The sequence below is a fragment of the Eurosta solidaginis genome, chromosome 1, assembly GCF_040869045.1.
Source record: "Eurosta solidaginis isolate ZX-2024a chromosome 1, ASM4086904v1, whole genome shotgun sequence".
Lineage (NCBI taxonomy): Eukaryota > Metazoa > Arthropoda > Insecta > Diptera > Tephritidae > Eurosta > Eurosta solidaginis.
This window is the reverse complement of record NC_090319.1, coordinates 319743809-319770862: the sequence shown is the minus strand read 5'-3', so window position 1 is coordinate 319770862 and position 27054 is coordinate 319743809. Positions and strand designations below refer to the sequence as shown.

The 27054-nt window shown below is 36.4% G+C and overlaps 2 protein-coding genes across 3 annotated transcripts in view; both read right to left on the bottom strand.

Annotated features, from left to right (window-relative positions):
• Positions 1 to 27054, bottom strand: part of sim (single-minded) — a 144549-nt gene that overhangs the window by 107352 nt on the left and 10143 nt on the right. The window lies entirely within an intron of this gene.
• On the bottom strand, positions 15855 to 17852 carry LOC137244026 (uncharacterized). Of its 2 annotated transcripts, XM_067772466.1 has the most exons (4): positions 17567 to 17582; positions 16468 to 17481; positions 16342 to 16401; positions 15855 to 16273 (listed from the first exon to the last, which is right to left on the bottom strand). In XM_067772466.1, exons 2-4 carry the CDS (start codon positions 17366 to 17368, stop codon positions 16014 to 16016), a joined length of 1221 nt encoding a protein of 406 aa, XP_067628567.1. In that variant the 5' UTR covers positions 17369 to 17481; positions 17567 to 17582; the 3' UTR covers positions 15855 to 16013. The 2 variants fall into 2 exon arrangements, with proteins under 2 accessions (XP_067628567.1, XP_067628560.1); XM_067772459.1 differs by having other exon boundaries at positions 16468 to 17852.

Here is a 27054-nt window from a genome sequence, read left to right as displayed (position 1 = left end):
CTACAAGCCAGAATATGTGTGTTAAACTCTTTATATGCGTGCTATTGTAGCGAATATTGGGAAATTCCTGATAAATTGACAAATTCAATTACATTTCAGTACTAGCGTCTTTAAATCAAAATGATCAGTTATCCTCAGCTTGCGCTGCTTTTATACTCTCTGCTGCCTCGTTCGCATATTTCTCCTAAGGTCTAGACTTTTCACGAACATCGAACAATTTTATCGCCTACTTGGTTATTAAGCTATATGCGTGTTGTATGTGAGTAACAAATTCTGCTCTTAGCTGATGACTACATATGTGTATGAGATATATTCTTCTTCGCCTTCTATGTACGTGTGTAAATGGATTATTTTGATGTGTTCATGTACACAAGTGTGGCTGGTTACTTTATTGCTGTTCTGCATTTATTTACTAACAGCATAGTGATGCTAACAATCGCCACAATATTGTAGCACTGAGAAAAATTTTAATTCAACATTTATTCGTTAAGAGGACCGTCAGAATTCTTTAAACATTTAAAATAAATATATATATATATTTTTTTTCATTTAAAAAGGTTGTATCTGTATTTAATTAGCGAGACATGCTCATATTGCTTTATACAATTGTTTTTGTTATTTACATTAGAGAAAAACTGCAAAGTTTACAAACGGCGATGGTTACTAGAACATGTTTCTGAATTTCACTACTTTATCAGCTAGTTTCTCGGAAGCAGAGTATTGAACTCGAAATCTCCAACATTCATACTTTATACCAGTGTAAAGGCAGATGTCTTTAACCACTTTTTTCTCTAATAGCAATAAAAAAGTTTTATTGTACATATAATTTTGTATATTTATTGTAATTTGCACTTCAAAATAAACATTTTTGAGCAGCCTTGCTCCTGAGTTTTTAAAACAATAAGTATTTTTTGAAATAAATACTCATCGGAGCAAGAGCGTATTTTGATGATGGTTTCTAGATTTTACTAGCATTATTTCTTTCGGTGTATCAAAAATATTAATCCAATTCGAATTTATTTTACACTATCAACAAGATCGTAGACCACTTTGATCTCAATCATCAAAAAAAATGAAATTTTGTAAACAATGTTAATCTTGATAAAAACGCAATGCTAAACCAATAAAAGGTACGAAAAAACCAAGTAATGATATTTAATATGTAAACAAACACATATCCTCATACGCTGTAAACAAAAATAAATAAATAAATTAGTGCATATCAGTACGGGAGCCGATCGATATGAACACCAAAAATCTGCTGAGGTCAAACCAAAGTGGAAAATGAGACATAGAGCAAAATGAAAACATCGATTCCAAGACAAGGTAGTCTATCTCCTTGATCTCTCCAGTTTTTTCGTCTCGCTAAATCTGACACTGTCACCGGCCAAATCATCGGCGACCTTATTTACAACATGGATGCGCCAAATGTCGACCATATTGAACATCCACGTCTAGTAAACTAGCTCTATACCGGAGTGGCGTAGTGAGGTTTTCTTGCGTGCGGGGCAAAATATTAACAAAACAATATAATTTTGTATATTAAAAAATGTATAAACCAATAAAGTGGTAGGCTGAAGATATCATCTATAATTAGACTCAAATACATATTTAATAATAATATTAATATAATACTTAGGCAACCTTGCCCCATCGTTAACTGTAAATATTTCAAAATCAGTTTTAATTTGCTGAATGAACGTTTGCAGCTAGCAATTGATACTGAGATAGTCAAGAGTATATGAAGTCCCACTCTCAAGTTTGGAAAAACATCTTCTCCATACGAGATTATAAAAGTTAGTAATTCTAATGGAGTTTTAAGTTCAATTTCCTTTTTACTGCGAAGTAATATTTTGCAGTCACATATTTCGATAAAAAGTTCTGTTCCATCGAAATAACCAAAGTTTTTACTTTCTTTCCTTTTAAGTCGTTATTATCCTTGTGTTACAAATTTTCAACGTCTAAGAAAAATCCAAATTTAAAATAAAGGTCCTTTTGTCGTGTAAATCTTGTACGTATTTCTTGTTGGAGACGATCGAGAACACTGTTCATAACGCGACAAATGTCACATTCCAATTATGCGGGCATTTTGCGGCGCCTTCTTAAACGTTTTACTATATCAATACCCCATTTTTTACAAAGAAACTTCACTTTTTCTATTGCTTCTTCACAAAGAATGTCTCGAATTTCGGATAGTTCAGTCGCTAATGATTTAAGATCATTATACGTTTCTCTAAAATTCATCCCCGGATTTTGTAATCTGAGCTCCTCCTCAATCCTCCTTAAGATTTCTTACCTAATTAACTAATGTTATGAAACTAAAATTTTGTATATTGTGCAAAAGAATTGTAGCTTCGCTTCTGGTGTCACTTGTGGTGTTAGTGTCCGCTGCTAATTGTTCTAAGTGTTCTACTACATTCTCTAGCCCATCGGCGATAACGCTAACCGCTTGAATTCTGGCGCTCCATGGTGTTACAGATGCACGTTTTACAGTTTTCTTAAAGCATTTTTTAATAATTCCCATCGTAACATTGAACGTGAGAAAAAAAGTTATATGCTTCAATTATTCCACAACCTGTCGCAAGTGTTCCGGATATATGCAAGTATTTTTTAGTATAGAAAATTTTTTCCAGAAATCAGTTATAATAAAAATACAAATTATCCAGGAAGTTCTGCTTTGCGGATCATTTGGCGCCCCCCTGTGAGTAGCGCCCGGTGCAAGATGTCCCCCTTTCCCCCTCTCACTACGCCACTGCTATACCGCAACGGCCACTTAAAAAGAAGTGTATGCATAGAATGAAAACCACGATTATTAATTGAGCCACCCTCGTTCAAGTATATTCTTTTATTATTTATTTAATTGTATCATTATTAGATAATGAAATCAAATACACATTTTTTTCACTTTCCACTCTTGGAAGTATATCTTAATTCAACGTAAGGTCTCAAATTCAATCGAGCTAAAGATGTTTACGTATAAACAATCACTATTTCTTGCCCCTAGGCAAACTATTCTGTGCATCCCACATAAGTGGATCTTTTTCATAACAAGTTATTTAGCGGAGGGAATGTGTGAAATTCTATGCGGGTCCTAATTCAACCCTATAGAGATTCTTGCAGTTAAGTAGGCGTTATACGATGATAAATTCAATTGAAGCTTTGACAATGTAATACAAAATTACTGAAAATAAACAATACCAGTTAAAACAATAGCCGACACATTAAACATGCACAAAAACAACAAATAACAAGAATTGAAAAAAAAAACAAAGGTTTAGATTGAAATTCGAAGCTTACAAAAGGCACAAGTGCGCAAACTCAAAGATATTTTTTCAAAGAAACTTAAGCGCAAAGAAAGAAAAAAGTTATGTAGCAAAAATTTAGACGTAAAGTGGCAAGAAACAGATGCAAGGCAAAATGATATATCTATCTATATATAAAAATTCGCCACACTGAAATTTGTAAACTCTTTTTTTTGGACGCATCGTTTGGCCGATTTGGATAAAATGTGCATACAACAATTTGTAGGACATAAAGTTCTTCAGTAAATAGTGGGTAATTTCGATATGTAGGGGGCGTGGCATCTGATAGAAATACCAGCATATGAAAAGTCAAATATCTCTGAGGGTAGTAATAATATGGCAATGATACTTGGCAGACAGATGCCCAAGATCAATGTTATGTATATCAGTGGAGTAAAGTGGAAAGAATTAGAAAAGAGGGTGTAGTACCTCCCATACAAATGTTTCCTTCCATCATATCACATATCTCCTGTACCGCTTAAGTCACATTACTGAAACTTGGCATAGCTGCAAATATTGTTAAAGCCAACGTTTTAACACAAATTGGAGTATATTGGAAAAAGGGGCGTGACATCTCTCATACAAACTCGAATTTCAGTATCACATATATTTGTTATTACTGCAGCTACATCACTCCAGATAATGTGATACCAATGTATTTATTGATTATATCAAAATTTAACGAAAAGTGGGAAACCGTGTAAAGGAGTGTGCACCCACAAAACTTTAATATGGTATCTATCTATATTGTGGCGAGTTTTGACATCACCCGGCTGTTGGTAAATAATCACGCAACAACAAAAACATGAAGCAAGCCACACTTGTATACATGAATACATCAGTCATCATTTATACACATGCATACAAGGCAACGAAGAGATATTTCACGTGCATACATGTGGTCATCAGCCGAAGTTGTTACTCACACATCCACACGCATATGTGTAGCTCAATTACCAAGCAGGAGATAAAGCAGTTCTAGAAGGCGAAACGTCTAGACTTTAGTAAAAATATGCGAATAAAGCAACGGAGAGTATAAAAGCAGCGCAAGCTGGGTAGTCAGTATTCAGTTTGATTTAAACACGCTATTGGTTGTGAAGTATAATTGTGAAGTACTACTCCCAAAGTAATCTAATTAAAGACCAGTTTGCAATACTGAATATTGGAGTGATTTATTCAACAGTTAAGCAATACGAACGTTAGAAGAAGGTTTCAAATAAGCGGAATTTCCCAAAATTCGTTACAATATGTATACAAATAATTCGCACGCAAATTTTTCAACTCCTTTTTGTATCTAATTTGTAGTTTTGGTATATAGGGGGCGTGTCATCTAATATGCAAACCAACATCTTAAAAATCAGATAACTGTGAGGCAAATAGCGTATGTGATATTATCAGTGGAGGAAAGTGGAAGGAATTGGAGAAGAGGGTGTGGTGGCTTACATAATATATTTTCTTTCCATATCACATTTCTCCTGAACCGCTTAGGTCACACTAATGAAACTTGGCATAGTTGCTAATATTGTTCACGTCTCCGTTTTAACAAATTATTTTTGGCAATATTTGAAAAAGGGACTGGGCAACTTTCCATACAAATTCAAAGTTCCATATGTTGGTATCCCTACCCTCGGAATCTAAGTCACTGGTGTTCGATGAATATTACTAATATGGGATGTCTTGAAAAAAGAAAACTAATGAAGGAAAAGTCGAAGAAAACTCGGACGTGACTGAACATTATAACCCATCTGTTACTGTCCTTAAAACAATGTTATTACCAAATTAAATTAGTGATATTAGAGAAAAATTTCAAAGTTTACAAACGGCGATGGTTACTAGCACATATTTCTGAATTTCACTTATCCATCAACTAGGTTCTCGGGAGCTGAGTTATGAACTCACCTTTTTGTTGGTAAGGAAAACCATTACACCTTTAGGTACAAACTAATTCTATAAGTTTAATCTTAATTTTGTGGAATACTTATAGACGCGCTCTCAAGATCTTTATAACATTGGACTTTTAGCAATGTGCATCACTGCTAAGAATACAAATTAAATTAGTTGTGTAGAGATTGACTAAAAAGGAGCTGAGCCACGCACATTTATTTTTTTGTTATTAATTTTCGTACTTTACCCTACCATATGAAGTTGCAAAATTGTATCAACATCTCTTGATTTGCGGCTTCCTTTATCACTATTTGTTAATTTATTGTCCCAGTTTTATAAGTTTTTGAAATTTGCGATATCGAAAAAGTGTGATGGATTATAATCTCATTTCGACCATTTCCAATGCCAATATGTTTTCAGCTCGGATAAAGTCAACCGACTCATCATGTTTTATAAATTTATCGGTATTTGGTAATAAAATAACCGCACTTTTTTTTCATTTTTATTGTTATTGTTTGATTTCGACAATGTGTTCTGGGTGCAGATAAATCGTTATACCAAAGTTCGTAAAGATATCAATTTTTACTCAAGCTATCGTGTTAACGGACGAACGAACATGGTCCAATCAAAATCTATTTCGAAGCCGATAATGGAGTCTATATCTATCTCGATTCCTCTCTGTGATATACACAACCATTATCGAATCCAAGTTATAATACACGCTGAGTATAACAATACCATCAAATTCATAAATTTTTAATGCGACACTACATTGAAAATAAAAACCCTCTTTAAACATAGAAAAAATTAGAACTAATTAAACTATTTTCTTAATGTAGCATTCAATTTCTTACAACTGAGAGCCTTCTCCTTGTTTTCTGAATAAACTCAACTTCTTGGAAGCACCAAGAAAGGTGTATATCCTAGATTTCAGCAGTCCCTAGTAGGAAGACCGTCTGACAGGTGAAAATATGTGTTGGCTTAGCTAAGAACACCACATTTTCATCCTACCGTAAAAAGGATGATAGAGAGCTTTTTATCCCTGGGCCGCTATGGGTTCACATTGGCTCATACTTTATAGAGTTTACTGCGATATATCCGATATTTGAGAAACGATAGGTAAAATAAGTATATTATCGATGCTTAATATTAGATACCGTAATCCTACTTGTACTTTATTTTGTTTTGCTTATGTCCCTATTTGTGAAAGTAAAAAATAAGATGTTTAACATTTCAACCCTCCTTCCAGCACTCTCAAATTTTTTGTTGCAAAAAGTACTAAAACTAAATATATTCATTCAAAAACCATTTTTATGCAACACTTGCGATCGTAAACCGTCAAATGTCAGTTGATGTATGTTTGTATATACCCCACAGTCAAATCCACTAGTTTCAGACTGCACCAAAACAAGTGAGTTCCCAGGCTCAACTAGTCGGTAATATTTGGATCACAGGCCAACATAAAAACAACTTATTTTATGGTACAATGTTGCCAAATGCTTTACAGGCTTCTAGTCTTGGTCGGTGGAAAGAAATTGAACAGGCGCCCAAATTTAAGTATAATCTTGTGATGGTCTGTGACTGAATTTTTTCACATATATATTTTTGTTTTTTTTGTTTGTTACTTCGCTATTTGACATTCGATTTTTTGAACTGATAGATATGTCATTATTTTGGTATTGTTTTAAGTTTTGAAGTTGTTTTCACAAAGTTCTTTCTTCTAACCGAGTTATAGCGCCGTAAAGAATGTTTCTTATTGCACCTAACTAAGAAAAATCGAATGCCACTGCGGGGAGAAAAGGCTTTGAGGAGATTAACAAGGTATAATGAAAACAGCTGCCCGTCCTGATATCATGTTATTTAAATTTTTATCAAATTATTAAATAAATAAAAAACTGCTTTACAAAAATGTCCTGAAGCAGTCTAGTTGCTGTCTTTTTAAGCACATCCGGCTGGAAATCCATGCAGGAGAGAATGGAATCTGTTGATTTGTACATGGAAGTTAAAAACTGTTGTAATATAGTCAATCACTCTTATTGTCATTGTCGTCGTCGACATCGTCGTCGATTTTTAGTTGACTTCACATCGTATCGACGTCGTCGTCACTTCGACACCAAATCGGTATTGGCTAAGCTTGTTGCGACGACGACGATAATTAATCGATAAAACGAAAGGAAAATATACCATCTCTTCCATTTCTGGATCAGCTGTTCGATTTTTTTACTATATCTGTATCTTTTCTCGCGATTTGAGACTTGTTTAAATATTTCATTTCAAGATTTTACAAAAATGTTTTATTATGACAGTTGTGCGAGCTCTAATGACGAAAATAATAAAGAGGAGCTTAGACTCAATAGAAAAAAATTAAGAATAACTCCGATGTATTTCGTTTTCCAGACAACAAGTAAGTATAACAACTTTCGGGGGCTTTAGAATTTATTAATGTTTCAGCTGGAAATATTGTAACGAATTTAGGGAAATTCCGCTTATTCCAAATCTTCTGCTAACGTTCGAATCACTAAACTGTTGAATAAATAACTCCAATATTCAATAATGCAAAATGGCCTTTATTAAAGTACTTCACAACCAATAGCTTGCTATATCAAACTGATTATGCTTACTCAGCTTTTGCTCCTTTTATACTCTGTGCTGTGTCGTTTGCATACTTCTAGGCGTTTCTTCTACTAAAATTTACTACTTGTTTACCAGCTATAAACTCACCAGCTATAAACTCACCAGCTATAACCTACAGATGCACGTTTATAGCTTCTCATATGCGCGTGTATATGTGAGTGATATTTCGACCGATGATTGCATACTTTTGAGAGTATCTCAGATATATGCATGTGTTTGTGCATATCTCTCCGCTTCTTGTAGGTACATATGTGTAGACATAATGATTGATTTGTTTATGTAGATCAAGTGTCTGCTTAGTATCGGCTTAGAGATGATAGTATGCCTTAGTGTTGCTAATATTCGTCACAATATTTTACTTTATTTCAGATTTTAAGACTATTTTCGTCTCAATAAGTCTGCCTTCAGATATGTTCTGAAAACAACAAGTAATATTTTACTTACAAATTTCCCTTCTGTCGTCAGTAAAAACAGCGTCGACAAAAATGGCGTCGTGTGATGGCGACGATGACAATACTGAATTTAACATATCGTCGTCGTTCAGAGCCTACGACGACAATGACCATAAGGGTGCGTGTTAGACGTTAGGTCGGCCGTCCTTTTGCCAAGTAGTCTGTTTAAGGTGAGTGCCCATAGTAGACTGATTTCAACATTGTAGAACTCAGCCTAAGATACCCTTTTGTAGGCAATCCCTGAACGAACACATGCGGAGGTACCACATAAACGTTAACCCCGCACCAATCTTCAGTTCATTGCACTTTTAGTCTAGCGTCATCCACCAGACTACAGCGACATACGTTATCGATATAAAAATTGGATTGTGCATACCATGAAGAAAATTTTTCTAAGCGGGGTCGGCCCTCGGCAGTATTTCGCAAGCACTCCAAGTATATTACTTCCATGAAAAGGAACAATTAAAAGGAGCACGACGCAAATTGGAAGAGAATGTCGGCCTAAAATCTGGTCGGAGGTTATCGCGCCTTGCATTTTTTTTTATTTTTTGCATACCATGTAAGATATACGGCAACAGTACCCAGCTGTCTCCAAGGATCTTTCGCAGATATATTTCTCTGGCATAGCTTTATTTGATCTCTCTTCAAGGTTCATTTTTCAATTTAATTTATAGAGTGGATAATTATGCTAAGATATTTGGCTTCAAAATAAAGATGTATTGTTGTGCCAAACAGTTTCTGCAATTTGAAGGATATTTTTGTTTTTCTAGTGAGCAGGACAACACCAGTTTTTCTTTGCATTCCTCCGCAGCCGTTTGGGTTGGCCGATCGCAAAATACCGCAAAGTGCCGTTTCCGTGAGCTCACTTATCAATTGAAGCGAGTTTTGCTGTGACTGTAGTCATTAAAGCGTCAGAATATTTGCCAACATTTTTCCTCTTGCTCTGTAGGTTGCTCCATATGCTGATCCCTCCTATAATAATACGTTGACGTCCCTTCTTCAAATCATAGATTCAATCCAGCAACTGAAGAGATTTGGGTTCAATGCTGTACACGTGCCTTTTAGACTACCTTCGCCTTCCAGAACGTACCACTTTTAGTTCAAATAATTCTCGATGACGCTGACCGAGCCGCGTCCTTTTGGCGGAAGTTACCTGTGTAGAGATTTAGCTCAGACTATGGAAACTTTAGAACGGTGCGATGACATTAGGTCAACAGACAAAAGTTCAATGGACGTTATGGACACTTCAACTAGTCATAAGGTCAATTGACTTACCCATTCGAAGTGGTCAATTGAAATTTATGTTATGGCGTGTCACCCCTCCCTTTATTACACATAAATACTTTAAATTTGAATATGGTACGAAAATTACTAGTTGAAAACTAGTATACAATTTATTGTTTCGCTTCAGGGTCAATTCTAGTCTTTCGAGGCTTTTATGAGCTGTAGCTGACGTTTTTCAAAATGCAAATTACCCATTGCTAATTTGCATATTTTAAATTTATTTTCAAACACCTATATATAGCACCATAAGAATGTGTTTGTAAGAATGTGCATCTACTTAGAAAGGGGGAAAATATATTTAGTACTCTCGTACATAATAAAATTAAGTATCTGTAAATAGTTTTCACTAAGCAAACGAAAAAGTAATGGGATATTGCTATGTATGTAAATATGTAAGTTAACATATGTATTTGCATGCATGTGTACATGTATTAGTGTATGTTGTTAGTATGCGTGCAAAAACGTCACAAAGCTCACAGCGACATCGCAGAAGCAATTCCATAAGCTCCAAGGGCACAAGGGAATATTTACTATTATGCTTCCAGGAACCATTGTAAGCAATGAAGCAAAGCAACTGCAACAACTCAAGCTTGTAAATATGAACTGTATACATACGTAAATTTATATGTATGTATATGAGTAGTGTTAAATGACGATATTGAGAGGCGACAACTGTAATAACAACATTAACATTAACGACAACAACAACAACTGTGACGTCTTTAAAACTCATCAAATTCACATTTCAACTGAAAACAAAAACGTTTTTCAAAACTTATGACAACCTATAACAATTGTACTCATACAAGCACACATATCTACATACATATGTATGTACATCCATATGTAAGCCCAATTCCTTACTGGAATTTTTTTCCTGTAAATGCATATGCATAGCGAATTCTTCTTGCAGCAGACCCCAAAACCAATTCTCTAAAAAAAATGCATCTGACCAAGCAACTGATTTGCTAACTAACTGACGACTGCATCATCGTCACCCACACTTCAGCGTCCGTTTGGCATTGCTTGACTTCAACGCACGCGTGGCAGCTCGCTTTCGAGTTCTTTGCTGTTGGACTCCTTCATATTCGTTCGTTTTATTTTATTGGTTTATTCTAGAAACTAGCGCAAAATTAGCATGTATGACAAATTGATTAGCGAGTAACGACAGCAATATGCTGCAGCAACAACAACAACACCAATAAGGCGGCTAACGAGCCATACAAATGCAACAGCGAAGAAAGAAAGAAGAAAAAAACTAAATGAAAAGCAAACAGCTGTTTGGCGATGATTGGGTGGGTGTGATTGTACAGTGACTTGTAAGTGAGAATTATTATTCCTGGATTTACAAGCAAGAACTTGTATCTAAAATACTTTTTTGGCCAAGGAAAAGCTGAATAAAAATAAGTTAACGTTTTACAAAACGGTGCACCACCTAATTTTTATCAAAGGGGTTATCAAAACACGCGTTTCGACCACCGTTTTTAGAATCCGAAAGCGGAAATTAAAAATTTTATTTGTGTCGAAAGATATTTACACAAAACCATAAAATTACCCAGAGAGAGTCCGAAATATGGGGCCCGTTCCATAGTTCTTTTGGCCCAGAACACCTTTCTGTCTTGGCGGCCTTCGGACACGATTTAAAGAAAAACCATGGGTGCGTCCAACACCGGTTTGGGGATCAAAATTAAATGCGCACAGAAAACCTTTCTGCGTTAGTGTGTGTGTGTGTACAACAAATCTGACAAAATGCAACAATCACATGATAATTTAAACCGATTTTTGCTTATATCTTTTGAAAGAAATAAAAATTTAAATATTCACTTTCGGATTCTAAAAACGGGGGTCCAGGCATAGGAAGTTGTCGGAAGTTCCGAGACCAGGAACTGACAACCCCTAATTTAAGGTGTTATGCGGACCGTGCATATTCGATGGTTTTCAGCTAAGTGGTTTATTTAGCTGTATTTGCCAGACCTATGTCAGCACCTGGGCCTGAGAAAGTAACAATGGCCTAACTACAGCAAGGGTTGTTGCTGTAGCGAACGGTTTTTCCTCCCCATATCCACCCTGTCGGACAATGGATGTTACAACCATATTGGATCGATCGGAAATGTGTAATAAATATAATGATGGATAGCGGGGAGTCAATAAGCTCGGAAAGGTACAGACAGAGGAGGTCGAACAGAGGGAAGTCGTCGGAAAAACTTTTACTAGCACTATGAACATATTCAGTCTATAAAAGGTACTTACAGACCAGCCGGTTTCAACCTAACCTACACTCTCCCAGTGCAGATACAAGTAATATCTCATTTGTTCTTGAAGTAAGTTTGGTTGTGGCGTAAGAAAGATAGAGAGAGTAAAGACAAATGACGCCAATTATAGAGATCAAGGGAGGCCTTTCGCACCCAGAATCTCGCAAGTTCATTGATTTGTCATCGTATCGTCACTGCAGGGGTAGAATACGGGATACAAATGCAAACTTAATAAGTTGTGATCAAAAGTGAAGTCCCCATGATCCGACAAAACATAACTACAAAGTGTTTATCGCATTTCGGAGGTCTGTCGCGCTCAAATATATTATCCATCCTTCCGTTTCCAGGATCAGACGTCAAGCCAACAAACACAAAAGTTGTAGTAAAGGCCAAAACTTCCAAGGCCACTTGCCCTGACGGAATAGTCATGCCAATGTCAAAACATCTTGGCGTTGAAGCACTGAGCAACCTGGGGCCTGTTTTCAACTTTATCTATCCTCCTTGGTCATTTCTGAAATTTGGAGATTGGCAAAGGTTGTCCCGTTATTTAAGCCTAAGAAGTCAGGAGATTCATATCGTCCTATATCTTTTCTTTCGTGATTAACGAAGACACTGGAAACCACTATGCTTCCTAGTTCGCATAGCACTACCTCCGCGTTAAACGTTATTAACACCCAGATATATTTCGGTCTACATCAAGAAACAACACAGGACAGTACTCGTAGCGCTTGGCGTATCGAACATGAAACTGTAACTATGTTGGTTAGAGCTCTATGATCGGAGTGGTAGTGGTTTAGTCGTTGATGAACTAGCACCGCAGCAAGGAGAATGCACGCATTGTTTGCTGACATTCAATAATTATTTCGTAAATATGCTACGAAATTAGTATTGTGGGACAACGTGAGAAGTACCAAAGAATTAAAATAAAATTCAACATTAACAAGTAAGGAAGGTTAAGTTAGGGTGTAACCGAACATTGCATACTCAGCCGAGAGCTTTGGAGACAAAATAAGGGAAAATCACCATTTAGGAAAATGAACCTAGGGTAACCCTGGAATATGTTTGTATGACACGGGTATCAAAAGGAAGGTATTCAAGAGTATTTTAAAGGGAGTGGGCCATAGTTCTATAGGTGGACGCCATTTCGGGATATCGCCATAAAGGTGGACCAGGGGTGACTCTAGAATGTGTTTGTACGATATGGGTATCAAATTAAAGTTATTAATGAGGGTTTCAAAAGGGAGTGGCCCTTAGTTTTATATGTGAAGGCGTTTTCGAGATATCGACCAAAATGTGGACCAGGGTGACCCAGAGCACCTTCTGTCGGATATCGCTAATTTATTTATATATGTAATACCACGAACAGTATTCTGCCAATGATTCAAAGGGCTTTTGATTTCGCCCTGCAGAACTTTTTCATTTTCTTCTACTTAATATGGTAGGTGTCACACCCATTTTACAAAGTTTTTTGTAAAGTTATATTTTGCGTCAATAAACCAATCCAATTACCATGTTTCATCACTTTTCTCGTATTTAGTATAGAATTATGACATTTTTTTTATTTTTCGAAATTTTCGATATCGAAAAAGTGGGCGTGGTCATAGTCGGATTTCGCCCATTTTTAATACCAAGATAAAGTGAGAGTTCAGATAAGTACGTGAACTAAGTTTAGTAAAGATATATCGATTTTTGCTCAAGTTATCGTGTTAACGGCCGAGCGGAAGGACAGACGGTCGACTGTGTATAAAAACTGGGCGTGGCTTCAACCGATTTCGCCCATTATCACAGTTATCGTCATAGAAGCTATGCCCTTACCAAATTTAACAAGAATTGGTAAATTTTTGTTCGACTTATGGCATTAAAAGTATCCTAGACAAATCAAATGAAAAAGGGCGGAGCCACGCCCATTTTGAAATATTCTTTTATTTTTGTATTTTGTTGCACCATATCATTACTGGAGTTGAATGTTGATATAATTTACTTATATACTGTAAAGATATTAAATTTTTGTTAAAATTTTACTTAAAAAAAATTTTTTTTCGCAGTGGGCGTGTTCGTCATCCGATTTTTCTAATTCTTATTTAGAACACATATAGTAATAGGAGTAACTTGTTCCTGCTAAATTTCGTCATGATATCTTCAACGACTGCCAAATTACAGCTTGCAAAACTTTTAAATTACCTTCTTTTAAAAGTGGGTGTTGCCACGCCCATTGTCCAAAATTTTTCTAATTTTCTATTCTATGTCCTAAAGTCAATCCGCCTACCAAGTTTCATTGCTTTATCCAATTTTGGTAATGAATTATCGCACTTTTTCTGTTTTTCGAAATTTTCGATATCGAAAAAGTGGGCGTGGTTATAGTCCGATTTCATTCATTCTAAAAAGCGATCTGAGATGAGTGCACAGGAACTTACATACCAAATTTCATCAAAATACCTCAAAATTTACTCAAGTTATCGTGTTCACGGACGGACGGACGGACGGACATGGCTAAGTGAATTTCTTTTTTCGCCCAGATCATTTTGATATATAGAAGTCTATACCTATCTCCATTAGTTTACAGGGTACCATTATGCGAACAAAATTAATATACTTTGTGAGCTCTGCTCAGCTGAGTATAAAAAACTTAAATATTCCGCGTAATGCGTATATAAATAGTATCCTCCGATGTTGGCACTGCGCTTCTTCAGCGACGACTAACATTTTCAGCAAACGAAAGAGCGAAACAATCTGCGTCAATCGACTTTGGACAATTGTGCTATGATATGAAGACCCCTGACTAAGGCACAATTCACCTTGGCGGCACTTAGGAATGAAACATCCAAGTCCAGAAAATCAAATAGAGTATGCCAAAGGGTGGTGTCCCATTCCGTCTTAATTTAACATGTTTTACATATCGAAGATCCTTTTCCCACCAAATGGAATTGCCATTGCTTCCTATGCAAGCGACTGTACAATAATAGCAATGGGCTTAGGCCTTCCATTGGTGGCCTATGCTCCAAGCCTCTCCAGCGTACAAGTCCACGGCTACCCTATGCACGGCCTGGAAGAGCACTTGGCACAACTATTGGGCATCCAACTTCGATACCTTTAAGCAGCTTCGCAATTCAAATCGTACAGAATTTCTGCTCAAAAGACTCTTTCACTCCCTCTCTAACACTATAAATTATCACCACAACAGTAAAAACAAAGTAGCTATATCCACAGTATAACAACAGGATATTGACGCAGTTGTTGTAACGCATGTGTGATCTTGCCGAACTGTGGATCCCACACTCACTATGTCTTCATATATGTTTGTATGTAAAATGTTTGCTTGACAATATGTTTAAATATAACATGCGCTTTGCTACATCAAAAATTTCACGCTCAATCTGAAGCATAATTGAGCCGCTAAAGGCAACTGCAGTATTTAGCAGCTTGCAGAGAGAAAGGACGATAATCTACTAAGACGAATGATCCAAAAAATGATTGCAAGAGTATGTGTAGATATGTATGTATTAAAGGTCAAAGGTTTATTAAACTTCCGTTGGAATGTCGATAGTGGCAATGCGCCATGAACTTTAACAATTACTTAAAATGTATTAATAAATATTTGAGGTGTCTATAGGTGATTGGGGAGTGGAGGCTATACTATGTGGTATACATATGTATGTGTGCATGTTTGTATGTACATTAGGATGCACTTTATTTTTAGCAAGTTTTTCCTACTAACAATAATCCCCTCTAGATATAAACGTCGGTCATAATGGCGTGCTTGAAAATTATATACATTTATTGCCGTCATACAAATAGGACACACCCAAATGCTCATACGCGAAAACTTTTTTGAGTTCACGGTCTAATAATAAAATTTTTGAACATTTCTATAAGTATTATTATGGGAATGTGTAGTTTTTTGATCGTTTTTCAACTCACTTACTAGAATATTGATTTTCTCGAAAATTTAGTATGCTTAGAGTAAAGTAGGCAAATATGGACCACCAATCTTTTCTTGGTCAACAATTCACCAAATACATGAGATAATACAATGAAAAAAATTTTATTGACTTTAAAAAACAATTCATTTTTATTTTTTATTGCAATAGCATAAATCGAAACTCAAAAAATATAAAAAAAATGTAAAAAGTTAAAAATACCCAGAAAGGCGAAAAAAAAAAATTAGGGGGTAATATGGACCAGGTAGTTCATATTAGCCGCAGTGTTTACTGTGTACACATGTCGCATATAAATAGATCTTGTTCACAACCAGCACATTCTTCATGGCTCCAATTGTTGCAAGAGACGCATTGAACCCATATCTCACCAGATCGATCTTCCGAATAAAAAGTAGAGCAATATAGGCATTTCGCATCCTCTTTCTCAGCGGCGTTTGCAAATTCTAAAAATTCGTCAGATTCGTCCCGGACGCTATAACTATCATCCAAATCCGAAGAGGATGATGAATTTGTCTTCTTCCTTTTTCCTGAAAAGATATAAGAAGAAGACGATATTATAAATACTAAATCAAAACCTTTACTTTAATAACTTTACCTGGGCATTTTTCTCTCGCGGAGTTCATTGTTTTCATAACTGATTTGGAAGTGCTGGATTCTTGAATGAAAATAGAGAACGAATGTTTTACAAATTTAATCAAAATTTTTGCTTAAGCAGTCTTACCTGCGAACTTTTCTTTTGCAAAATTAAATTTTTTAATATTTTTCTTGGAGGTGCTGGGCTTATTAGAATGACTATCTTGACGTTTTTTGGTTTCTCTTAGAGGTTTGCTTTCAGCTGCTTTTTCCAACGAAATTTGTAGTGATTTCTTATACGGAGAAGACGTTAATAACGTCGACTTTCCTGCTGGTCTGCCACGATTAGAACGCTTCGTTTTTTTTATAGGAACCGGAGATATTTCCATCGGTGTTATTACCCGAGACGCGGTTTCTGATTCTACTGTGCTTTCGTTATTCAGTATTTCTTCGGGTGCTTCGCAAGCGCTTTCACAAATTCGAGGAGGAGAATGTGGTTCTTCCTCATCGGCAGCTAAAAACTCATCATCACGAAATATATGCCTGTTCAGGGGAAATATACCGGTGGTGCGAAATCCATTGATTGCGATTTCCCCACTCTGAACTCGCATATACGCCTTTCCATATAGGTCTGCCATATCGAAGTGCGTCAAAGCTCTGCAATTCGAACGCATCCAAACACGTATTTCTTCCGAAAGATATCTTTTAAGAGGCCCCATGAAAGTTTTATCTAGAGGCTGTATATTGTGGCTTGAGTGAGGAGGGATGGATACGATAGATACGTGGTTTTCTCTAGCCAAATCAAGAATCTCAATATTTCTTGTATGACTTGAATGACCATCTAAGACGAGCAATATTGGTGAAGCAGCTGATGGTTTGACATGTGTTATGAAGTGCTTAAACCATATTGTAAAAATATATGTTTGCACCCAGCCGGACGGATGACATTCGTATATTGATCCTGGCGGCGCTCCTTTTAATAACAAGTCTGAGCGCTTCTTACGTGGAAATATAAATAGTGGGGGAACAAATATTCCACTTGCACTCATACAAACAATAGTTGTGATCGTAGATCCCCTCTCTGCAGATGTTAGGCTTCCAATCTGCCTTTTACCCTTCCTTGACAATACTTGGGGTAATTTTGACGGGACGACGCTTATGCCTGTTTCATCAACGTTAAAAACATTGTTGGCTGAATAAATAAAATTATCCATTTCCTTTTCAAGAATATCAAAAAAGGTATTCACATTATCTTTTGTAAAGCCTCGTGCTCTTGCCAAAGAAGTTCCCGTTGGAGAGCGGAACGCTAAATTTGGGTTCCTCTTTAAAAAACCGCGCAGCCAATCTTTACCCGCAAGCTGATTTTCTTTTGAAAATGGGTGCATAATATTATTTTTTTCAGCCAGTTGATAGGCTAAGTACTTAACATCCATTCTGCTTAGTCCAAATAATTTCGATTCCATCGTCAGAACGTAATCCACCAGCATCTTTTCAAAATGTTCTGGAAAAACTGGCTTACGCCCTAGTTTTGTATTTACGATTTCTTCGATTTCGGAATCTTCCTTTAACACTAGCCTTATTAAAGTTGACTTAGGAACATTGTGCAATTTAGCTGCTTTTAAATAACCACAGGTATTAGATCGTACCGCTGTAATCGCTTTTTTCATGTCCTCGGTGTTCCAGTTTTTACGCTTTCCAGGAGCCATATCCTACATTAATAAAATCTTAAGGAACTCAAGGATAATAGAGCGAAAAGAGCAAGAATTTTTTCTGCGGGTTATATGGACCACTAGTCCATATTAGCCCCTATAGTGGTAGTCCATATTACCCACAACACGTGCTGTCGAAATAACTGGGTTTAATTCGAACGCTAACGATGTTTAATAAACTATAGCCATTTAAAGTTAGCAAAACATATTTATTAAACGCATGTTATTCGTCCATTTGTTCGTTGCACAATAAATTTTAAATAAAAACGCAAATTCCACTTACTGACATATAATTATCAGCAAACACTATTTCACAAAAAATACTTTTACTCGAATACCCGCACTTGCTGAACGACAAATTCAAACTGAGGAAACTAGCGCGAATAGACAAAGAAATTAAACGAAAATAACGGAGGATGTGACGTCGGAATTTCAAGATAACTGGGTGGACCATATTACCCGCGTGGTCCATATTACCCCCCTTTACTCTACTTTCAGAATTGGAAAGTTGCCAAAATTTTATCAGGACTCCTATACTTCTACATAGGACTGAGGCGGTTTTTGCTTATGACCACATGGTTCTAAATGTTGCATGCTTTTATGCACACTTGATACTGTTTTAGAGATTTTTGGCATATATGTAATACTGCTATATTGCTAAAACAGGCTACCCTTCAAAAAATGCGAGTACTCCATAAATAGTGTAAGGAATACCCTTTAGGAGTATAGGAGTGTTCCAAAACTATTCTGTATTCATACAAAAAATGTGCTCCAATTAACATTGCGATGTCCTAGGAGAGGATTAGGTGATCCCACCCTCGCTTTGTTTGTGAGTATTCCATAGAGTACATACGTGAGAGTACTTTCCAAAGTACTTTCACTGTAATACTCCATGGAGCACCCACAGCGGATCATATGCCAAAGTACTAAAGAGGAATTGTGTAGGAAATAATTATCGGAGTGAATTTAATTTAAAATAAAACTAAATGAAGAGGGGCAATACAACTTTTATATTTTATACTACGAATATTCTTATGTTATTTAGCATTTGCGTGAATAAAGAATATTTCTCTATACATACTTTAGTATGTATACATAAAACCAGTACGCTGTTGCATTTTATCAGAGTTGCCATAGTAAAATTTTATTATCAGTTATTTGTATGCAATATTTTACTTTTGGAAACTCTGTTCGATCGTCATCGTGTCGTGATCACGGTCGTTAAAAAACGAGCAATGATCGGCTGATGGTGGTCCGCAAACGCGTTGCAAAGGAGTATATTGTTAGAGTACTCCAACATGAAGAAAATGGAACACGTAATCCAACAATTTTTGCAGGGTATCTTCAATTTACTAAATGACCGTTCACAAGAAGCTGATGTTATACGAGCAGTCAAAATAAAACGAACGAGTTTTTGTGCCACGCGAATGACATTTTTCAACTTTAACACTACTTTAGAAATATCTTTGAAGTTTTCACATTCTTGTCATGAATCTAGAAGAATTTGTAGTTCAGCATGCAAATATTCTGGATCTCCATTAAACAAAATTAACTCATATAAATTGGATCCAATTGCATAATAGATTCGACCGATTCAAATGTGACGTTGCGTTTATCAACTGGAATTTTAAAATCTTTTGAACATGCAAAAATGGCGAAAAAGCGTCCTTTATATTATTTTGAATACCAGTGTCGAAAACTTGAAGGACAGTTCTGAATTATTTTCGGTAAAATGTCAAGAAATCGTAATCATTGCTTTTTCTGGTCTCTCGTCGTACTTTTTGGGTAGACGGCGCGTTCTGTGATGTTTTAAAAATCACCTTCTGGACTGATTCCCAATTGTTTAGCATAGCTAACAGAGCTATCAGCGCATTGATCTGAATCTCATCATTCATTTCCTGGAATGACGCTGATGTACTTTCAATTGACAACAGAGCATCAATAACATTAAAATCTTCAGCGCCCAAGCTCTCAGTTAAATGTTTGACTTTGAACATTATATTTTTACAAAAAAAATAAGGAGCTAATGAAATCGAAATCTAAAATTTTTTTCAGCAGAGTTGTAGCGGATGCGCGTGCTTTACTATCGAAAAATTCCGAATCCTTTTTATATCTGTTAAAACATGTACGATACCTTCAAAACAAACCCATACGGCTTTTACCGTTTCAGCTCTAGCAGTCCATCGCGCTTTAGAAAAATTTTTCAACTGCAATGAGTTTTCAATCTTTTCCAATTCTTCTCTCAAATATTTGAAACGTTTTGTGCTACCATAAAAAAAACGTACAATGCTCCCAAAACATTGAAAAATTCTGTAATTATCGCACTGGTATTGCACGCTGTTTCCACAAATGTGTTTGTCCGCTGAGCCTGACATGGAATATAAGGGATTTCTTTTTTACACTTTTCCGATAATTTCTTTTGCGTGCCAATATATTTGCCCGACATGTTTCTGGCATAGTCGTACGATTGGAAAACGATGTTTTTAATAGAAATTTTAAGTGATTGAAGAGCCAACACAATTTTATTGGACAAGTCTTCACCCGTCTTTTTGGTCTGGACGACGTCCATTTTCAATAGCCGCTCAACCGGAACAAGTTCGCCCTCAATAGCAATTCGATCTTGATGAGACGGGTCCGGAGTAGTGTCAGCCATGACAGAAAAAATACCTGCTTGGTTGACTTCATTTACAACGGCTTCTTGAGTTTCAGTCCCTAAGAGAGCAATGAATTAATTCTGTGTGGCTAGACCAAGATCCGACACGTGACGTGGTCTTCTTGAAGTTTCATCTAACCATTTCTTCAATAAAGGGCAATGGCGTGAAACTAGGTTGACAATTTGTAGGAAATTTCCATCGCCGTTTTCCAAACTGTCATGGGCCACGAAAAGCCAAGCCCTGCCTTCCCAAGGTTCTAGAAACATCAACAAGGGTTTGCATAACTTTCAAATGGTATTCTTTTTCTTGTGCTTCTTGAATCGCGTGTTCTCTGATGGATTTGTCCATTAAGATTTTGATATTGGCTCCTTCATTGATGAAATTGCAGAAATCACTTAAAACGGCTCGATGAGATTCTGAAGTGAAATGTTCAGCCAATTTTCTTTTTTTATTTTGACCTCGGCTCTTCATTTTATGCCACTGACGAACACCTACCGATACCCATTCTGGACTAGCTTGCGATCTCCCAATGCCTTCCAAAAATAAAATGCAAACAAAGCAAAATGCAGCGTCTTTATATGAACTGTACTCTAATAATGAGTATTCTGAATACCATGCAGGTTTGAATCGACATTGCTTTTTCAACGAAATTTCGGCATTGATTGGATAAACGTCAAGATTTGGCTGGTATGGCCCAAGAGCACTTAAAAATTTGCGTTCATTGGTAGTCGATATTTTCATTCTTTTTCAAGGAGCATGGTCTACTATAGCTTCACTACCAACATTTAGAAAAGATTTATTACGCCCAAGATTGTTTTCCTCTTCTTTGCAATTTCTAACAATTTTTCACTCTCTTCGTTAATATTCTTTTAACAGTCGGTTACATCGTTGAAAAATGCTGTCAAATTTGGCACAGCTTCGTTTTTCATTCTACTCAAGACCTTACTCATTCGTTCAAAATTTGTCAGAAATACAGCAATCTTGCCGCAGAATTGAACCCAAGTGTCTGTTTCTTTCGATGGGAGTAATGAAGTCGATGATGGTTCAGGTATTAGTGTTAACTGATCTGGTAACATATCACGTTTTGTAGCACGCAAAGTTTTCAATCTTTTCAGAATCACTGCAAATTGTTTACCATCATTTTGCCGACAAATTGCCAACTAGTAAAAATAATTAAAAATCATTTTTAGTGCTTCAACATATTTGGTATCTATCACAAAAAAATGTAAATTTTTTAAAAATCACTGAAAGCTTTGATCATCGTTTTGCCGACAAAATGCCGACTAGGAAAAACGCCCCTGGCAGGAATACTGCTCGTGGTATTACATATATAAATAAATTAGCGGTACCCAACAGATGATGTTCTAGGTCACCCTGGTCCACATTTTGGTAAATATCTCGAAAACGCTTTCACATATACAGCTAAGGGCCTTTTTAAACCCTCATTAATACCATTAATTTGATACCCATATCGTACAAACACATTCTAGAGTCACCCCTGGTCCACCTTTATGGCGATATCTCGAAAAGGCGTCCACCTGTAGAACTAAGGCCAACTCCCTTTTAAAATACCATTTAATACCTTTCATTTCATACCCATGTCATACAAACACATTCCAGGGTTACCCTAGGTTCATTTTCCCTTATTTGACATGGGATGAAGGAATATTGGTCAAAAAAACGTCACCCTTGGTCTACGATTTGGTCGATATTTTCCAAACGCATGTGATATGGAATTAAAAACCACTTATAAACCATCTACGAAACCCTACGAAAGCAACGCAGCTAAGCCCTCAACTGAGTATGTGTTGTTCGGTTACACCCGAACTTAGCCTTCCTCACTTGTTGTTTTTGTATTTAATAATCGAATGTGTCTAAATTTAAATTTGTTCTTGTCACACTTATGCTGCTACAATCACAAAAATTTTGTAGGTGGTCTCGTTTTGATTTCGAATTCAAAACTCATTGTGAGCATTTTGTATTAGCAATATAGGAGTATTACATATATGGATTTTTGGCAATGAAGTTTTAGCGTAGCGAAAGCTAGAATTTGAGGGTAGTATGATTTTGAAAAATTCGTATCAATTTCAACTAACTCGCTTAGGAAATAAGTGATTCTAGAGATATTTAGCTCGAAGCGAAAATCTTGTCATATCAGTAAGTCTCTCCATCAAACGCTATGAGCTTTTGTAACTAAGAACGTCTGCAGTTTTATCCATCTAATTCCGATTAGAACCAAGATTTTATAAAAACTGAATCTCTCAGAATCTTCTTAACATGTTTTTCGTTTCATGATCCCGCCACTTTAGAGCCTTTTTAAATTTATCTTATAAAGCATTCAATTATAAAGAAATCAAAAAAAAGCCTTGCGACATAAAACATAAAAATCAGCCTACGTTATCACCAAATACATATAGTGTTGCCTATGAGTGCAATCAAATCCACACAAGCAAAGGTAACTTCCACTTCTCCTTGGAATTGCTTTTCCAGCTTCTTACTTCCATCCATCAATAGGCTCATCATTCGTGTCAGTGACATTTAATTTATGCGCAAGCGCGTACAAGGCATAAAATGCACATTTTCGTGTTTTTTTTTTTAATACTTCTTCACGCTTCTCAAATAGTACTCAGCGGTCTCGCCGCTTCGTCAACAAGCCAAATTAAAATTTGAACAAAAAATAAATAAAAATTGAAGAATTCAAATGTGCAGCATATTGGAAAATAGCAAAAGAAAATTTTGTATCAGCAAATTATGATCACAAAAAACAGATAAAATCTTGTTGTAATTTTCCAAAATTCTTGTTGCGAATTGAATGTGCCATATTGTGTGCATAAATATAAAATATAAAAATATTATGTTCAATATATTAGGGTGTCCATTGTTTACCAAAAAAAAACAAACTTTTATAAAAAGTTCCATAAAATTTTTTATGGGAAATAGATCATCTTTACGGCATCAAAGAATTTAGTAACTATTTTTGGTTCTATTATTTTTGTCTCAAACTTTAAAATTTTCGTTTTTCTATAGATAAGCCAACTTGTTTAACAATAGCCACCCTAATATATATTGCTTATACCCCCAGCAAGGATTTTATCATACCCTTACTAGGTACAATACGGAACACTGTAGTCTACGATATCACCTAGATTAGTTTAATCTATCAGATACAGATATCTCTCGCTTTTGTGAAGGCTGTCACAACAGCTCCCATTCTCTGCGAATGCTCTGGCAAGGCAGGAACGCTCCCATTAGGTGGCGTGACTCTTAGTCCCCTCGTGATATGGAGTAAAAGGAATTAAAAAGTACGTAAATATATTAAAGGCCTCCACATATTATAATAGGCTGAAAGGTCAATCACAAAAGATCTAAGAAAATATCGCAGTGCATCGAGGCCTAAAGCAATGATAATTGCTTGAAAACGGCATTTGTATCAATAACAAATTATTCATCGCTCACCGATCAGAGCACTTACCACAAATAATATATTGTAGCGAATAATGACATCACTAGGCTGTTAGTAAATAATCACGCAATAACAAAAACATTAAAGCAAGCAACTTCTGCATAAGGCGACGAAGAGCTATCTCTTACACACAGATATCGTCATCCGCCGAAGTAGTTACTCACACATACACACGCTTATGTCTATAAACTACAAATATACATGTACTTATATAGCTGGTAACTAACCAAGTATGAGCTACAACTGTTCGCGATAGTACTAGACTTTAGGAGAAACGGGTGAACGAGGAAACCGAGAGTATAAAAGCAGCGCAAGCTGAGTAATAACGAGTCAGTTTGATTTAAACACGCTATTAGTTGCGAAGTACAGTATAATTGTGAAGTATACTTGTACTACTCCCAAAGTAGTCTAATAAAGACCATTTTGCAATACAGAATATTGAATTTATATATTCGACAGTTCAGCGATTCGAACGTTAGCAAAAGATTTGAAATAAGCGGAATTTCCCTAAATTCATTACAATATGTATTTACCCTGCTTAATGAAACTGATGTTGCTGTGTCATTCAGAGAGTACATAGATCCTTCAATTCCCTTACCAATCTCACCAACTTACGCATATTTTACAACCAAAGCTGTGGCGACCCCAAGCTCGACACGGAAGTAAATTATGGGATGATTTATAAGGTTTAAATGCTGCCACGTAAACAACCAGTAAGGTCTCCTTGTTTAGTGCGAGTTTAAGTTGAGCTAAGTTTAACCTTGCCACTTTCGTCGTTTACATAAAATTTCACGGCCCATCAAGTTACACTGAGAAACCGGACCTAATTTGTTCATATAGGCCGCTTTATGTATAAAGGCCAGGAGCCGCAATCTAGTTTTTAGACAAGTTGTCAAGTCCCAGGTTTATTTTGTGAGTGTTCCGGTAACCATCTCTTACAAAAGCGTATAAATATTGACTTAAGATAATAAATGAAGTAGAACTTACGATTTCTGAAATTTTGTTCGAGAAGAAATTTATTGCAAATATCGACTTCTTGTGTTCGAGAATAAATCGTAAACTCTATATTAGACTGACAATGCAGCGATGAAATTTAATGACGACAAGCACGCGAGCTCTACACGTATTTCGAGAATCGTGCGAGGACCTGAGTTCTTGATTTTTCGATTCTCGAAATTCTCGCTTGTGTTCAAGTTTTGTAACAAATCACGGTAACTATCCCAGTTTCCCGTCGGTATAACGGACAGGACCATAAGTCTTTCGGAGAACTTTTCGCACGAACACTCCAAGAGCTATCTTTTCTTCTCTCGACACTGTCTATGATTTTGAGCCATATATCAGGACAGGTATGGTAAGCGACTTGTATAGTGCGATTTTGATTTCGTCGTGAGAAGACATTACTTTTCAATTGCCTACTCAGTCCAAAGTAACACTTATTGGCAAGAGTTATTCACTGTTTGATATCTAAGCTGAACTTGTTTTTGCTGTTAATTCTGGTTCCCAAATAGACGAAATCCTTCACAGTCTCGAAGTTATATCCATCAACAGTGGCGTAGCCGCAAGGCGCAAATGAGCCGATTGATTTTTTTTTGATCGCAGCAAGTACTTCGTCTTGCCCTTGTTTACCGCAATACCCACTGTTTTGGCTAATCCAGAGACGGCAGAACTCGCAGCGCTTTTTTCAGGCCACTAATATCGATATCATCAACATACGTCCGTAATTGTACGCTCTTATAATGGATTCTACAATCATGGTTTAGTTCTGCTGCTAGAATAATCTTCTCCAGCATTATGTTAAAGAAATCGCACGACAGTGAGCCGCGTTGTCTTAAGCCTCATTTTGTTATGAATGGCTCGGAGAATTCCTTCACAATCCAGACATGGCATTTGACTATTCTCAAATAAAACTGACGCTTGCTCATTTTGATTTGACGCTCTCTCATTTACAAATGACTCTTCTTATATTCGATGTTTTGCTTTCGCATTTTACAATTGACTTCCCTCATTTTTATGTGACGCTTTCGCATTTATATTTGACGCTTTTTCTAATTTACAATTGGCTAAACTAATTTACAATCAACAAGTCTTATTTCCAACTGACGCTTTCTCATTTACAAGTTACTATTCTCATTTCTATATTACGATTTCTCATATACAATGGCCTGTTCTTATTTTCGTAACGCTTTCTCATATACAACTGGAAATGGTGTAGAAGCAGCAAATAGGGAGGGTAGCTAGAAAGGATTGCCTTTATAACACACGTCCTACTTGTCGAAGAGTTTTCGGTCGTAAAACAAACTGGTAGCACTATGGGCACACTAAATGTATGTGAGATCCCTATGGAACGCCCAATTCAGTCTAAATAAAAAATAAATGTAAGACGCGATAACCCGCGAAGGAATTTTTGGCCAAGATTCTCCTCCAATTTGCGTCGTGCTCCATTTTTAATGTTTCCTACAAATTAGCGGGACAGGACCTACTTGTTTTATGCTGACTCCGAGCGGCTTAGAAAAAGTTTCTTCTAATTGAAAAGATTCTAGAATTTTGATGTTGCTTTTCCCATCACACCACGGCGGCAGCCACCCTAACCAAATTTTTATTTAAAAAAAAATTGATATATCTAACGAAGAATTTTAGTATCAGAAGCAAAATAAGGTCGCATGCGGAGAAACAATTTATATTTGTAACTCGGATTTACATTAACAACTGCAACCAGGCTCGGTGCCTCGGGGCAGCTTGAGCGCCGACCATATGGCCATAGTATTATCGCGTCATCAATCACAAGACGAAGTGACTACCTGATTCCCTATCTGCGCTTCGAGGGAGATCTTAAGGCCACAATAAAGGTGGACAGTTGGCGCAAGGGTGCTCAAATGGCGGACGAGGCGATACATGTGTACACAGATGGT

Bases quoted from the DNA above. Each gene is read 5' to 3' on its own strand.
- LOC137244026 (XM_067772459.1), bottom strand. From the start codon at position 17,806: ATGCTGGTGGATTACGTTCTGACGATGGAATCGAAATTATTTGGACTA. The intron at 16,402-16,467 runs GTAAGACTGCTT...TTTTCATTCAAG, and splicing joins TGCAAAAGAAAAGTTCGCAG to AATCCAGCACTTCCAAATCA. The intron at 16,274-16,341 runs GTAAAGTTATTA...ATATCTTTTCAG, and splicing joins CGCGAGAGAAAAATGCCCAG to GAAAAAGGAAGAAGACAAAT.